Here is a 12,487-nt window from a genome sequence, read left to right on the forward strand (position 1 = left end):
TACCTGGTTGCCAAATTCATTCTTTCATCCAATTCATTCATTCATTCATATATCCATTCATCAGATATTAGAGAATCTAATAGAGTCATAGTGTAAGGGTGTACCATGATAAACAATTCATAGCTCCAAGTTCTTCCAACTCTTGCTAGTGACATGGATAGGAGATAAGGAAATGGAGTGGAAAGGATACTGATTGCAACAAGAAGACTAGAGGTTAATTCTATCTTTTAAGTGCTGAGCAACCTTGGGTCAAGTACTTAGTCCCTCTGGGCTTCACTTTCTTCGTGTGTAAAATAGGGCTAAATAATCTTTACATCTTATTTTATTTTAATGTATTGACTTACCCATGATTTCCCATATAAGGAATTAAATAAGAATGTTTTTTTCAGCTTCAGTTAGAAGACAAGGAGGTCAGTGGCTGTTCTGTCAAAAGCAGGTTGTTGTACTGTCTCTGAGTCTAGGATTTACTGTGGACGCCTGAACATGGATGAGGGCCTTGGAGAAGAAGAGACTTAGAAGAATATGGTGCAGTTGGGGTAATAGGTTTATTAGATCTATATACAAGGAAGCATTTATTGATATTTTGTCAAAAACAGGGAACAAGGTAACACACAATATTTTGGCGTGAAGACAAGAGAGCCACAATAGACCGAGATTGAGCTTAAAGACTCTCAAAAGAACACAGACCCTGAACTGACAACTTTCAGGCTGTATAGTTATCCAGACCACATAGTCAATTGTACAATGCAAGCGTCACATGACAAGAAAACACGATCAATGTTATCAATGAGGCAGTTTCTCACTGGGGGTGGGGGGATGGAGAGTGGATTGTGGAGGCCAGGGGTCACTGATGGGAAAGGGTATTAAAATCGCATAAATCCTCCATATCTTTTTTCCATCTCGGGAACTTCTTTGGAATAACTTTCTCCTTCCTCATCGGAGGGCAGAGACTCAGCAAAGCGCTTCAGGAAGCCCCCATATCTTTTCTGATAGTCCATCCACCACTCTGGGCGGCCCACTCTTCTCATGAACCCCCCATATCTCTTCTGCAGCTCTTTGGCCTCGTCTTCCAGTTGCGGGCTTCTCTTGAGGCCCCTCATGAAGCCCCCATATCTCTTGTTCACGTCCTCATCATTGTCACTGCCATCCTGGGGGTGGCTCTCTCTCCCGCGGTTGTCACCTGTTCCCAGCAGCTCTTTCAGCAGGTCTGAGGAATTGGCCAGGGCGTCCCCTTCCTCTGCATCCTTCTTCATGAAGCCCCCGTACCTCTTGGCAAGGACTTCACCTCCATTGGCCTCTTCTTCGGGTTCCACGGGGTAAAGTTCATCCATCTTCTTCATGAAGCCTCCGTACCTCTTCATGAACCCCCCATACTTTTTGGCGAGCAAATGGCTCTCTTCCTGCTTGCTGCTCTCTCTGAGGGTGTTGGTGCCATCTTGAGGAAGCTCGGGTTTGGACATCTGCAGGAGTTCCTTGCAGGTTTCCCAGATTTTGAGAGAAGGCAGTTGTCCTTCACATTCCAGGGTGCAGGCCTGGGGAAACAACTGGATGTGAGGATGAAATGAGGCTTCTCTGATTTCCATAAGTCCACAAATTGGGGACCACAATATGTTAACTTTGATGTAGAGATTCCCATGGAATAAGATCATCTCCATGTTCATATCCTAACTTTTTAATCACTCAACAGGAAAATGAAACAAATGAAAACCCGAAAAAAGGAAAGTGGGGGAATTGACTAAATCAAATTAGAAATCTGTCTTTAGATATTAAATCCATTGCACATACTGTGCCATTCCAATATTTTAAAAGACCACCCTAACCGATTTTAACTTAGAATGGTTGCCTTCACAATCTAATTCCACTGTATAATTTTCCCCTCACTTTGTTTGAAAAAAGAAATTTTTTTGACCAAAAGAGAGAAATTTCTTTTTACCTACTTAGGGATAGTCCCTTAAAATTCCTTTGATTTTTATCTCACCAATAAAATCATTATTGGTAAGGCTCATTAGTTTTCTTTTGTTAATATTTTGCAACAATGGTATCCAATATTCCTGGCGACACTTTTGATCTTCAAATAGAAACAACAATTTCAAAATAAATTTTAACAGAAAGACATCCTGAACACATAATTTAAGTCTTATGAATTATTTGAATCCTGATATATTGATTTGCTAAAAATACATTTTCCCCCGATCAGTTAAAACAAGTTTCATCATCTTGAACTGAATGCTAGCAATGATGAAATCAACTATGAAGTTATACAGATACAAAGGCACAAATTAACAGTGTTCATTTTCTTAAATTGTGTTATTGGTGTAGAGTCAAAATCTTTTTCCACCTGAAAACAGTTATTCAATAAAATAGGAATGATCAGCATATAATTCTTTTCTTTTATTGTACAATAAATTCAAACCACCGTAAGATGAAGGCTATACGTTTTAATGTTCTTCAGATTTTTTTTCTATTCAACAGATTACTTGCATATGATGAAAGTAGAGTACTAATATTACAGGAATATTTATAAAATCTATAAGGTATTTCTTAGCATTTCAGGGATTTTTATATTTGCATCAGATCTACATACAGAACCCAGTTACAGTCACTTGATTTAGACAAAAAGCCAGGCCCTTTTTTGCTATTTAAAAATATGCTGATACATAAATTGATATTAAATGATATTAAATACACACATATTATTTTAACAATGAAAATTATTTTCACAAAGAAAACATTTTATTCACACAACAAAATATTTAGAAAATATAGCCAACCAGTCCTCAATGTTATTTAAGCTTTTTGTGTCTAAGAAAATCAAATATATAAATAATATTAAAAAAATCAAAAGATGCTCTAATTAAAACTGTCCTGTTTTATCACTAATAATATCTAATTAAGGAATTTAAACATCATTAAAGAGTTAAGATGTTCAAGTGGCAATGATATTTCCATTGCAATAACATTTCCATTCTAAAAAGATAATTTTATGATCTTGTTTCCAAAAATTAATGTTTAATATTTTGTATACTTACACCAAAATGCTTTAAAAAATAGTGACAAACAATCACAGCCATCAATGCATCCTTAGTATTGATCACACACTGCATCCTATGGTCATATTGTATTAGATGGTAAATACTATTTGGACATCAGTAATAGCATGTCTGCTCATCTTTGCATCCTCCTTGGTACCAAGCTCAAGTGTCTTTCACCTGATGGAAGCTCAATAAATATTTGTTACATTGATTTTACTCTTTATTTTCACCCAGGCAACCTCATTTCTCCTATGTCATTGTATCCAAGTTAAAACGACAGAACTGCTGTAATCCCAGCAAAATACACATTAACAAAATCTTTTGTCACTGAGAAAATAAAAACACTAAGTGTTAAGCGCCAATATAAAATAAATCAGTTGGTTATTATTCAAAATGTTTTCCTAAGAGGTTTTTTTGTTGTTGATGATGAAGACTTATTGTTTTTTTTTTTCCCATGTTGCTCACACTACATGTGCCATACCATCATCTGGATTAAAAAAAAAAATCAGGAAGCAAAAATATAAAAAGAATATAAAAAGCAGTGAGGAGAAGTTTGAGAAGGGTGGTTAGTCTCTCTAATGAGTAGAGGCTGAGAAAAGTTGGCATTTTTGGTGATTTCCAGCTGCCACACAATGGAGTGCTGCTAGTGTCCCTCAGCAATGGAAAAGGAAGATGAGTAGTATCTTTTGGAGCTTGGTGAAGTGAGCAAATTAAATACAAAGAATAACTTGAAAGGACATTGTTAACTGTCAGTTTTATTAATTCACTGAATAACAAAAATTAATTAAATCTCCAACTACTTTGAGGTCAGGCTGTGTGACTTAAAAAAATCTTCTAAGTTCACATAACCTGAATGTAGATGACAGAGAATCCTAGGCTACCGAACTGAGCCATGTGTGTATCAAGCAGAGACAAAGCTCAAAACACATGTGATGGGGTAGGGGAATTATGGGGTCTGAAAGTGGGATAGTCAATATGGCATGGTTTCAGTTCATTTCTCTCCCATGCATAAAATCCGTCACTTGCAAGATCTATTCTTAGGTTTGTAACATTTGCTCAATTTTGAGGCATAGTTTTAAAGCTCATGACTATAGGAGAAAGAATAACAATGGATAAAGGGGATGGTTCCCCCTACTTAAGATGGAACATTTGCCTCATAGCTTTAAAATATACATTACTACCTGTCTTCTAGGCCATGTTAGCACGTATAAAATGAAACATCAGGAAATTCAAATACTCAAATAAAATACACATTTAACCTGAAATATATACCTTGGATTTCTGGAGTCCTTTCCTCAGTTTTCTTCTCCATTTCAAGCAACACCATAGTATTAAATTTCTTCAAAGGCTCAAGCAGAGCAAGCTGATTAGCTTGGATTAATACATTACTCTCTACTGAATTTTTTAGGCATCACAAATCTCAACAAATTGCAGAAGCAGTGCAAAGGAATTATTAAGGCTGTTAGTTAAGAATGAAGCATCTCAAGTCTCAAAACCAGAGAATCTGGTCCGGAAAGCATCAGAGATGATTTAAGGACCAGTGGACTACGTTCAGAATGATAGTCATTTTATCATGACCTCTCGCTAAGCCCTTTGTAGTGTGGTTTATCTTTGGACTGACACCACTTTTCTGGACAGTGGCCATCTCTCCTGTGACCTTCTCATAACCAAATTTAACTGTTATTTTAGTCTGTATTATGAAAGTGTGGTCAAGACAAGTTGAATTCAGTCTCCACTTGTTTGTAATTAGGAATTCTTTCTATCCTGTCAATTGTGATTTCCCCTTCCCCCCTCTCTCTCTCTCTCTCTCTTTTTTTTTTATCCCTTTCTCATCTCTTTGCTTGTTCCTATCCATAGGTGAGGGAGCTAGAAAAAAGAAATTCAAAAGGCAGAGATGAGATGTCATCAACAAAAATTGCATTTTTTTTTCGGGGGAAGGAATGATGGTTGAGTGTGAGCGGTCTTTAGCTGGGATGTTAGGAGTTGGGGTGTCTGTTGGGGGGGGGTCTTCCTTTGGACTGCTTTGGAGAGAACTCAGTGCTATCCAAGGTGCTGAAGAGAGACCATTTCGGGGTTCTGGGATCCCCAGAGTTAAAACAAACTTGGTTTGTGTGGAGATATCTCTGCTCTAACCAGAGCCAGATAGTCGCGGGTCCCCAACGCTGAGAGCCAGAGCGAGACCTCAGTCAGCGTTCCTAGAACAACCAAGGTACCTGGGTCGTCAAGGGTTCGCGCTTCCGCGACTCTGACCCGTGTGACCAAGGGACGTGTTCCGAGGCAGGCTCAAGGCTGTCAATGAACTGTCCCAGCGACTAGCTTCACTCACCAAGCGCAACACTTACCAGGAAGTTGATGTCGCCAGGGCGCACTAGGCGGTAGCTGCATGTCGCGCAGTCTTGGCTGCATTCCGCCTGCACAGTAGCCAGGATCCCAGGTCCGAGAGCCAGCAGCCAAGTGCAAAGTCTCAGGAACCGCGCCATGGACTGCGAGGAGAGAGGCACTCGCGCTCAGAGTCTGTCCTGGCGCAGAACGGATCCCTGGGAGAGACCCCTCGCTGAGACAACCCCAGGTGGGAGGGGGTCGTCTGAGCAAGAGCCCTTGGGGACACTTCTTCCTGGGATCCCCCTCCTCGCGCGCTGCACAACTGGGAGACCCAGGAATAGCTCAGATCGTTTTGCTCCCAGGTTGGTGCAGTCACCCCCAGCCAGAGGCACACTGCTATCTTCCTGGGAGTCCCTTGCCCAGGGCAGGGTGATGGAGCAAACAACCGAGCACAAGTGCTATAGAGCAAGCTCTTGGGGAAGCACGATGTTGACTGGGGTCACAACGAAGAATCGGGAGAAAGGTGAGGGGAAGCATGCAATGAGAACAAGGGGACGTCCCCAAACCTGCAAGAACAAAGGTGAGTTTGGGGCAAATTCACTCACGTTGACGCTGTTCGGATGGAGCAGGTGGTTGGTAAAATCGGGTCCCAGACAGGATTCTGGAAGGAAGAGAAGAAGGCAAGTGTGAGGAAGGCGGCGTCGGGGGAGAAGTCGGCCAGGGTGCGTGTCCGACGCGGGCCTCACCTTTGCGGTCCTCTGCGTCGCCGCGGGGCCGCGGGCTGGGCTGCGGGACTCTGAGCGCCTGCCTCACTGTCCCGAGGCTAGCGGCGGATGAAGCCACTTTATAATTAGCCCCAAACCGAAGGAGGCGCGCGCGCCCCAATCGCCAGCGGGCTGCAGCTGACGCAGGCCCTACGCCAGCCCCGCGCCGACGCTTTCGCGGGAGGGGTCAGTCCCCAGCGCCTGCACACGGGGCTCCCAGGCCGAGGGTGGGGGTGGGAGTGGGGGTGCTTGGTGGCTCGTCTCACCGCCAGGTGACAAATCCAAGGCAATTAGGAAGTTTGGGGAGGGAGTGAGATGGGGTCAACTTCCCCGCATAAAGTCACTGAAATTGCACGGTGGGATGCCTGCTCCCGGAGGGAAACCGAGGTGGGGGCGTTGGTTGGGCAGATGGGACTGACTGTCTTAGATTCTGGATATGCTGGACACCCTCTGAGATGGTGAATCTTCCCCTTTCTTCCCAAATCCTCCCACGGTACCTGCGTAGCATTAAGCAGGGCCATCCGGAATGTCCTCATTAATTCACCCTCAAGTTCCCCACACTTGACTGAGTTCCTTGTTGCAGCGCTTAGTAGCTTCAGGCACGCATTAGGCGTGCGGTTCATGGTTACAGAAATGAATGATTGAAACTTTCAGGAGATCTTATTGTCCCTCTTCTGTTAGTGAGACCCCTGTTCAAAGAAGCAAGTACAACCTCAGGTTCTACAAGGTCTGCGCTCAGTTCTGGCACCGCCCCAGGGACCCGTCTTCATTCAGCTCCCTAGACGGGGTCCCAAGTCGGGGACTCTCGCTGACTCCAGCGCTGCGTCTAGGGTGTCCTGTGGTGTTTGGTGAGTTAGAGAAGGTGCCGAGGTGTTTGTGATGTCAGCGCGCCAGGACAGTGGTGTTCAGAAAGAAGGAGAGACTTAAGTGTTCAGCACGTGTACATGCTTTCCGCAGGAATTGGGAAGAAAGCCGACAGTGGTGTCTGGGGCTTGTGATTGATCCGCTTCCCTACTTCCTGGGTCTGCAAAAGATCGCCAATAAGCAAACTCCTCACTAAATAGTCGAAGGCCTCAGTTTTCCCATTTGGAAAATAGGGACAGAGGTATTGCACCATTCACAGAGTCAAGGTGTTCAGAAGAGAATCAAACGGAATAATGGACAACGTCATTTATTTATGCTAGGTACATAGCAAACTCTCAACAAGTGTTTTGAGCTTCCTGTCATCCATATATCATTTGAACTATCTGTCCATCACTGATTTGTATCTATCTTGTGTTCATCCATCCACCTATGTGTTTATCGATCTCGCTGGCCCTAGAGGATATCATAAACAGTTCTAGAGCCCATACATAGAGAAAAAGTCCAAGGGCGTTCTTGGCCAAGTATTTCCTCGGCCAAGAACAGTGGCGAGGACCTGCGTCCGCGCGACTCCTGGGGGGCTCCCGACGCGCTGCATCTCCCACTTTGGTCGCTAGAGGGCGGCGCTCTCCTGCGTAGGCTGGACACGCGGGGGACTCCGGTATTCTCCGTTCCCTGCGGGTCTCAAAGTGCGGACTGCAGACACGCCACCTGGAGTGGCCCCAGGGCGGCACCCGCGCACCACCTGCTCCTGGGCGGGGGCAGCCTAGTGGCTGCTCTGGAAAGCACAGCTTCGGTGTGGGGCGGGAGAACACCCAACACAGTTTTAAGAAGTCTGCTTTGCCCTCTTACTAGAAAAATACATTTCCACTTGGCCCTTTCAGGCTCTCCGGGTCAGGGGTCCTAACGGTATCCTTTCCTGTTCCATACCCTCTCCCCAGTGAAATAGAGAGCCTCTGTCTTTACTTAAAAGAGATTTCCCCCTGTTGCGCAGGCCCTGAAAAGGAAGTCAACTACATAGCAGCACAGTACAAAAGGAGTGCACTGAAAACATCCTGCTTAAATTAAAGACAACTTGCTAGATCAGAGCACTTGTTTCCTGGGGTCACCCCAGAACCTTAAGCCTGTAATCAGGCAGAAGGCTGAGGTATGTGTGTGGAATTACAGTTCACACTGCTGGACAGGCAAAGACTTCTGAGGATCTTGGAAAAGTAGAAGTGAAAGTCTGAGAGGGTCCTTAAGGAGTCTTTCAAATCCTCATTCTGTATATGGGAAAAACTGAGGCATAGAAAGTCCAAGTGACCAACCCAGGCAGTGGCGAACCAGGTTCCTCAGCCTCTTTAGGGAGGTTTCTTATCTGGCACCTGCCTTGGGTTTAGTTTATTTCTAGACCTATAAAAGTCTGCTCGGGGTGAGGCTGCATTTTTGCCTGCAGAACTTTAAATGTCCAGGTGTAGAAGGAGAGCAGGGTTTATGTCCTCAGGACCTGTCCAGATGCTTGGGACACAGCCAATGCACACCTAAAATCTGGGACATTCTCTTCCCATCGGCCCTGGAAGCTAAAAGTCATACATGTCTGTACTCATTTCCCTATATTAGAATGGTGGCAAACAATTGCAAGACATCCATCTTTTCCCTGTGATCTTTTAAATATTTATTGAGGACAAAGATTTTGCTGTTATGTTCTGGGAAAAAGCTGCTGCAGAAATCAGACTTGGAAAAAAAAAGGGAAGGGATCATTTTTTTTAAAGCATTTAATCCAGAGATTTCTGATTCTCAGATCAAGTTCAAGACCTTTGTCTTCTTCTCATCCAAGGATACCAAGCATTACCCCAAACAGATTCGACCCAGAGACCAGGAAATGTGACATTTAAAGCCCCGATGATTAGTGATATTTTACTGCATTCTTAGGTGTTTTGGTAGGAGGGATTTTACAAAGTCTTCCAGGTGTCCATTTCCATCATGTTCAGGATGGAAGATATCTAAACTGAATGATTCAGGTACCCATTTCCCGCTTGCCCTCCCTTCTGCCACCCAAACACACATAATTTATTGCACAGAACTATTTCTTTCTGTTCTTCTCTTTCCAAAGTAGCAGTAGTGGAAACAAGGCAGTTCTGCGAACTGGTGATTGTGTAATGCTTCAGCATAAAAGCACCATGTTCTAACATTTCAGATGTTTGGAGTCATGCCAGAGGCAGAGGAAACTTGCCTGTTTTCATTTAAAATCCAAAGTGCATGCTTTGCAAAATGGTATTCTGTGAGCTGGGCATGTTACCGTGAGGAATAACTGTTAAGGGATTCTTTTGAGACAGGCTCGGAACACTGGAGAGCAGAGCAGCTGTAAGTGGAGTCAGTTTGAACAAGATGTTTTTTATGGTAAGATAAATTCCCATTTTAAGAAAACCCTGTGCCGGTACATTCTCATTCTCAAAATCAAGGAGACAGAATAAAACCCTTGAAAGAAAAGGTAAAAGGCTAAGAAGTTGCATAAAACTGAGTTTAAATAATAGAAAATGTGTCTGTGTGTGTGTGTGTGTGTGTGTGTGTGTGTGTGTGAGAGAGAGAGAGAGAGAGAGAGAGAGAGAAGAAAATTAAACCAAGAACAACAAGCATACTGTTTTTATACAATAAACTTGAAGAGAAGAGAAACAAACTTCTTAAATATTTGGCCTTCATCATTCAGACAGGAAAAAGATCAATTTTAGTACTAAGCATATGCAATCAGATAATGAATAAAACAAGTCATATTGTGACTCATCAGATTCAAAGAAGGCCTAGCTGAAATGGTTTCTTGAGGAGTTTGACTATTAGTAATAACCTTTGGAATTGTTTTAAGAATTTAATAGAGAAAAAAGGTGAAGATTGTGTTAAAAAATTGTATTGCCTCATTGGATGTAAACATTTTTTTTTAACAATTTGATTTTGACTTGGTTTTGATTGATAGTTCCCCAAATTGAATTCCAGATGTTACCTATGAGACCTGAATAGAAGGCCCTCAAAAATATTAATTAAACAAATGAATGAATGAAGACATCCACCAAAGAAACAATTTCCACAACTGAAACAGTGCTAGAAAACAAGTTCTAAAAAGGTTTTGAGCTTTAATAAATTGCTGGGGAACATGGTGCTAAATGAAATTTAGAAAGTTAAGGATTGAAATTTTATTTTATAGGTGGGAGCTAGAGAGAAAAAAAGGGGGGGAGGAAGAATCTTGTGAAAATAGAATGGAGGCTAATAAAATAGAGGAAGAGAATCAAGAAAGAAGGAGAAGGGGAGAGCAAGGGAAGGTAATGGGGAAGGGAATCAACCAAATTTTGTTATGTGCATGTCTGAACGTCTCACAATGAATCTCACTTTTACGTATAATTATGATGCAACAATTAAAAAATAAATAGAAAGGAGACCAGTAGAGTAGAAGAAAAAAGATTAGGGAAGGGACCATGAGAGGAAAAGGGAAAATACTAAGAATGAAATTGAAAAAAAATGTTATTTTGTAGGCATGTATTAATATATCACAATGAATCCCATTATTATGTATAATTATAATGTGCTAATAAAACATAAAAAATAAATCTCTGGAATAAATATTAATGGTTTTTGTCATCAGGTTCTTAAGGGAATTATCTTGCATATCATCCACAACAGAGAGGTTTGCGCATAGTAGTTCCTGAATAAAGTCACTTTATAAAAAAGTATCCCTGTTTATATAGTTAGATCTCTCCTAGCTCCTATATACCTGGAATGGACTGAAGAAGTTAAACATTTTCATAAAATTATATAGGGAGGGAGCTCAAATACCTGCGGAGTTAATTTGTAAAAAGTTTAACAAACTGAAAACCTAGCAACTCTTTTGAGATTCATCAGAAATTTGGGGTCACAGGGCAAACCAATGAACTTCCCCGCCCACCCTAAAAACTTGGAGAGAATAAAAGATGAATGCAAAGAATCCAGCTTGCTGTACCAGAAACCCAGGAGCCCAAGCCTCAAAAGGAACTAGTGCTAATGTAGGAAAACCTGAATTATAATTAACAACTTTCTGAAGGCTCAGCGTGGACAAGGCTGAGCAAAAATTCCAGAGAGATCCAGTCCTTTGGTTGGTTCCCACACTTTTGTGAGTTTTATGTCCAGGAGCATCAGGTTATCACTGTGAATATGTATCATAAAAACACCTCAAAAGGAAGCAGAAGGAACTATATTAATACTTGTACAGCTTCTTTACAAAAATAAAACATCAATTATATTCCTCTGTTTAAAATATTGCAGTATTCCATATTAGTTTTTCTTTCCTTTCCTTTTTTTTTTGGGGGGGGGGTGTGGGGATTGGGGATTGAACCCGGGGACCTTACCTTGTTTGTTTGTTTATTTATTTATTTTGAGGCAGAGTCTCACTGAGTTGCTGAAGACCTTGCTAAATTGTTGAGGCTGGGTTTATACTTGTGATCCTCCTGCCTCAGCCTCCTGAGTTTCTGGAATTACAGGTGTGTGCCATCAAGTCTGGCCAGACATAGTATTCCTGATTAGCAATTTTTATCTCTTAGCATTTTAAATGTAGGCTCTCACTTCTTTCTGACTTTCAATGTTTCTTCGGAGAAAACTGCTAATAGTCTTGTGTGGGGATTCCCTTGCATGAGTTGAGTTCCTTTTTTTCTTGCTACTCTCAAAATTCTTTGTCTTTGGATAATTTGATTACAAGATGCCTTGTGTGGACTTATTTATCAATGACCTTGTATTTTCTTTGTACTGTAGTAAGCTGGAATCTCCGAGGCAAAATAGTCTTTGTTCAGTTTCTTGTTTGTCATGTCCGTGGTCTCTTATTTTTGCAGCTATGATTTGGTTGCCTTAAAAGAGGGTTGAAATAGTGAAATAAAGTGATTAATCTAATAACGACTGAAGGATAAAAGACTATCTACATGAATCCAGTGTTTCATATCAAAAAGAACAGTCAAAGAACAATTTATAGGCTGGGTGCAGTGGCACATGCCTGTAATCCCAGCAGCTCTGGAGGCTGAGGCAAGAGGATTGCAAGTTCAAAGCCAGCCTCACCAGTGACGAGGCTCTGGGCAACTCATTCTCATTGAGACCCTTCCTCTAAATAAAATACAAAATAGGGCTGAGTTCAATTCCTGGTACCTACCCCCTACCCCTGGCAAAAAAAAAAAGAACAATTTATAATAACTTCAGGTAGGAAGCTTGCTTAATAAAGCTTATTTAGATATTCCTAGAGGATGGGACTTATCAATTTTTATTTCATTTGGAGTATTTTATGTAGCATTTAACTTTAATGTGTCTGCCCGAAGTACCGCAAATTAGAAAAAAATAAGATGTACCAGAGTTCTTTGGGCTGGAGCACTTGGAGAAGCCACAAAAGAGTGGGATTCAAAAAAGTATTCAGAAGAGGGGATCTTAGGGTGCAGCAGAATGACCAGAAGGAGCCTATAAATAAAGGGAGAAGCTGGGTACAAGGGAGTAAGAATAGGGAACTGGCGTGATGTGGGAAGCCTTTGG

At 41.9% G+C, this 12,487-nt stretch overlaps 1 protein-coding gene across 1 annotated transcript; it reads right to left on the reverse strand.

Moving 5' to 3' along the window:
* Nucleotides 1-539: 539 nt before the first annotated feature.
* PENK (proenkephalin) lies at nucleotides 540-6,220 on the reverse strand. Its single transcript, XM_081266789.1, has 4 exons — nucleotides 6,101-6,220; nucleotides 5,960-6,015; nucleotides 5,375-5,515; nucleotides 540-1,532 (listed from the first exon to the last, which is right to left on the reverse strand). The coding sequence occupies exons 3-4, from the start codon at nucleotides 5,510-5,512 to the stop codon at nucleotides 864-866; spliced, it is 807 nt and encodes a 268-aa protein (XP_081122915.1). The 5' UTR covers nucleotides 5,513-5,515; nucleotides 5,960-6,015; nucleotides 6,101-6,220; the 3' UTR covers nucleotides 540-863.
* Nucleotides 6,221-12,487: the final 6,267 nt, after the last annotated feature.

Source organism: Spermophilus citellus, assembly GCF_964194105.1.
Source record: "Spermophilus citellus genome assembly, chromosome: 14".
In the NCBI taxonomy this organism is placed as follows: domain Eukaryota; kingdom Metazoa; phylum Chordata; class Mammalia; order Rodentia; family Sciuridae; genus Spermophilus; species Spermophilus citellus.

What these genes read in the sequence shown, in the direction of transcription:
- PENK (XM_081266789.1), bottom strand. Translation starts at nt 5,512, where the DNA reads ATGGCGCGGTTCCTGAGACTTTGCACTTGGCTGCTGGCTCTCGGACCT. An exon ending in CTGGCGACATCAACTTCCTG is followed by an intron (nt 1,533 to 5,374) that starts GTAAGTGTTGCG and finishes TTGTTTCCCCAG; the next exon opens with GCCTGCACCCTGGAATGTGA.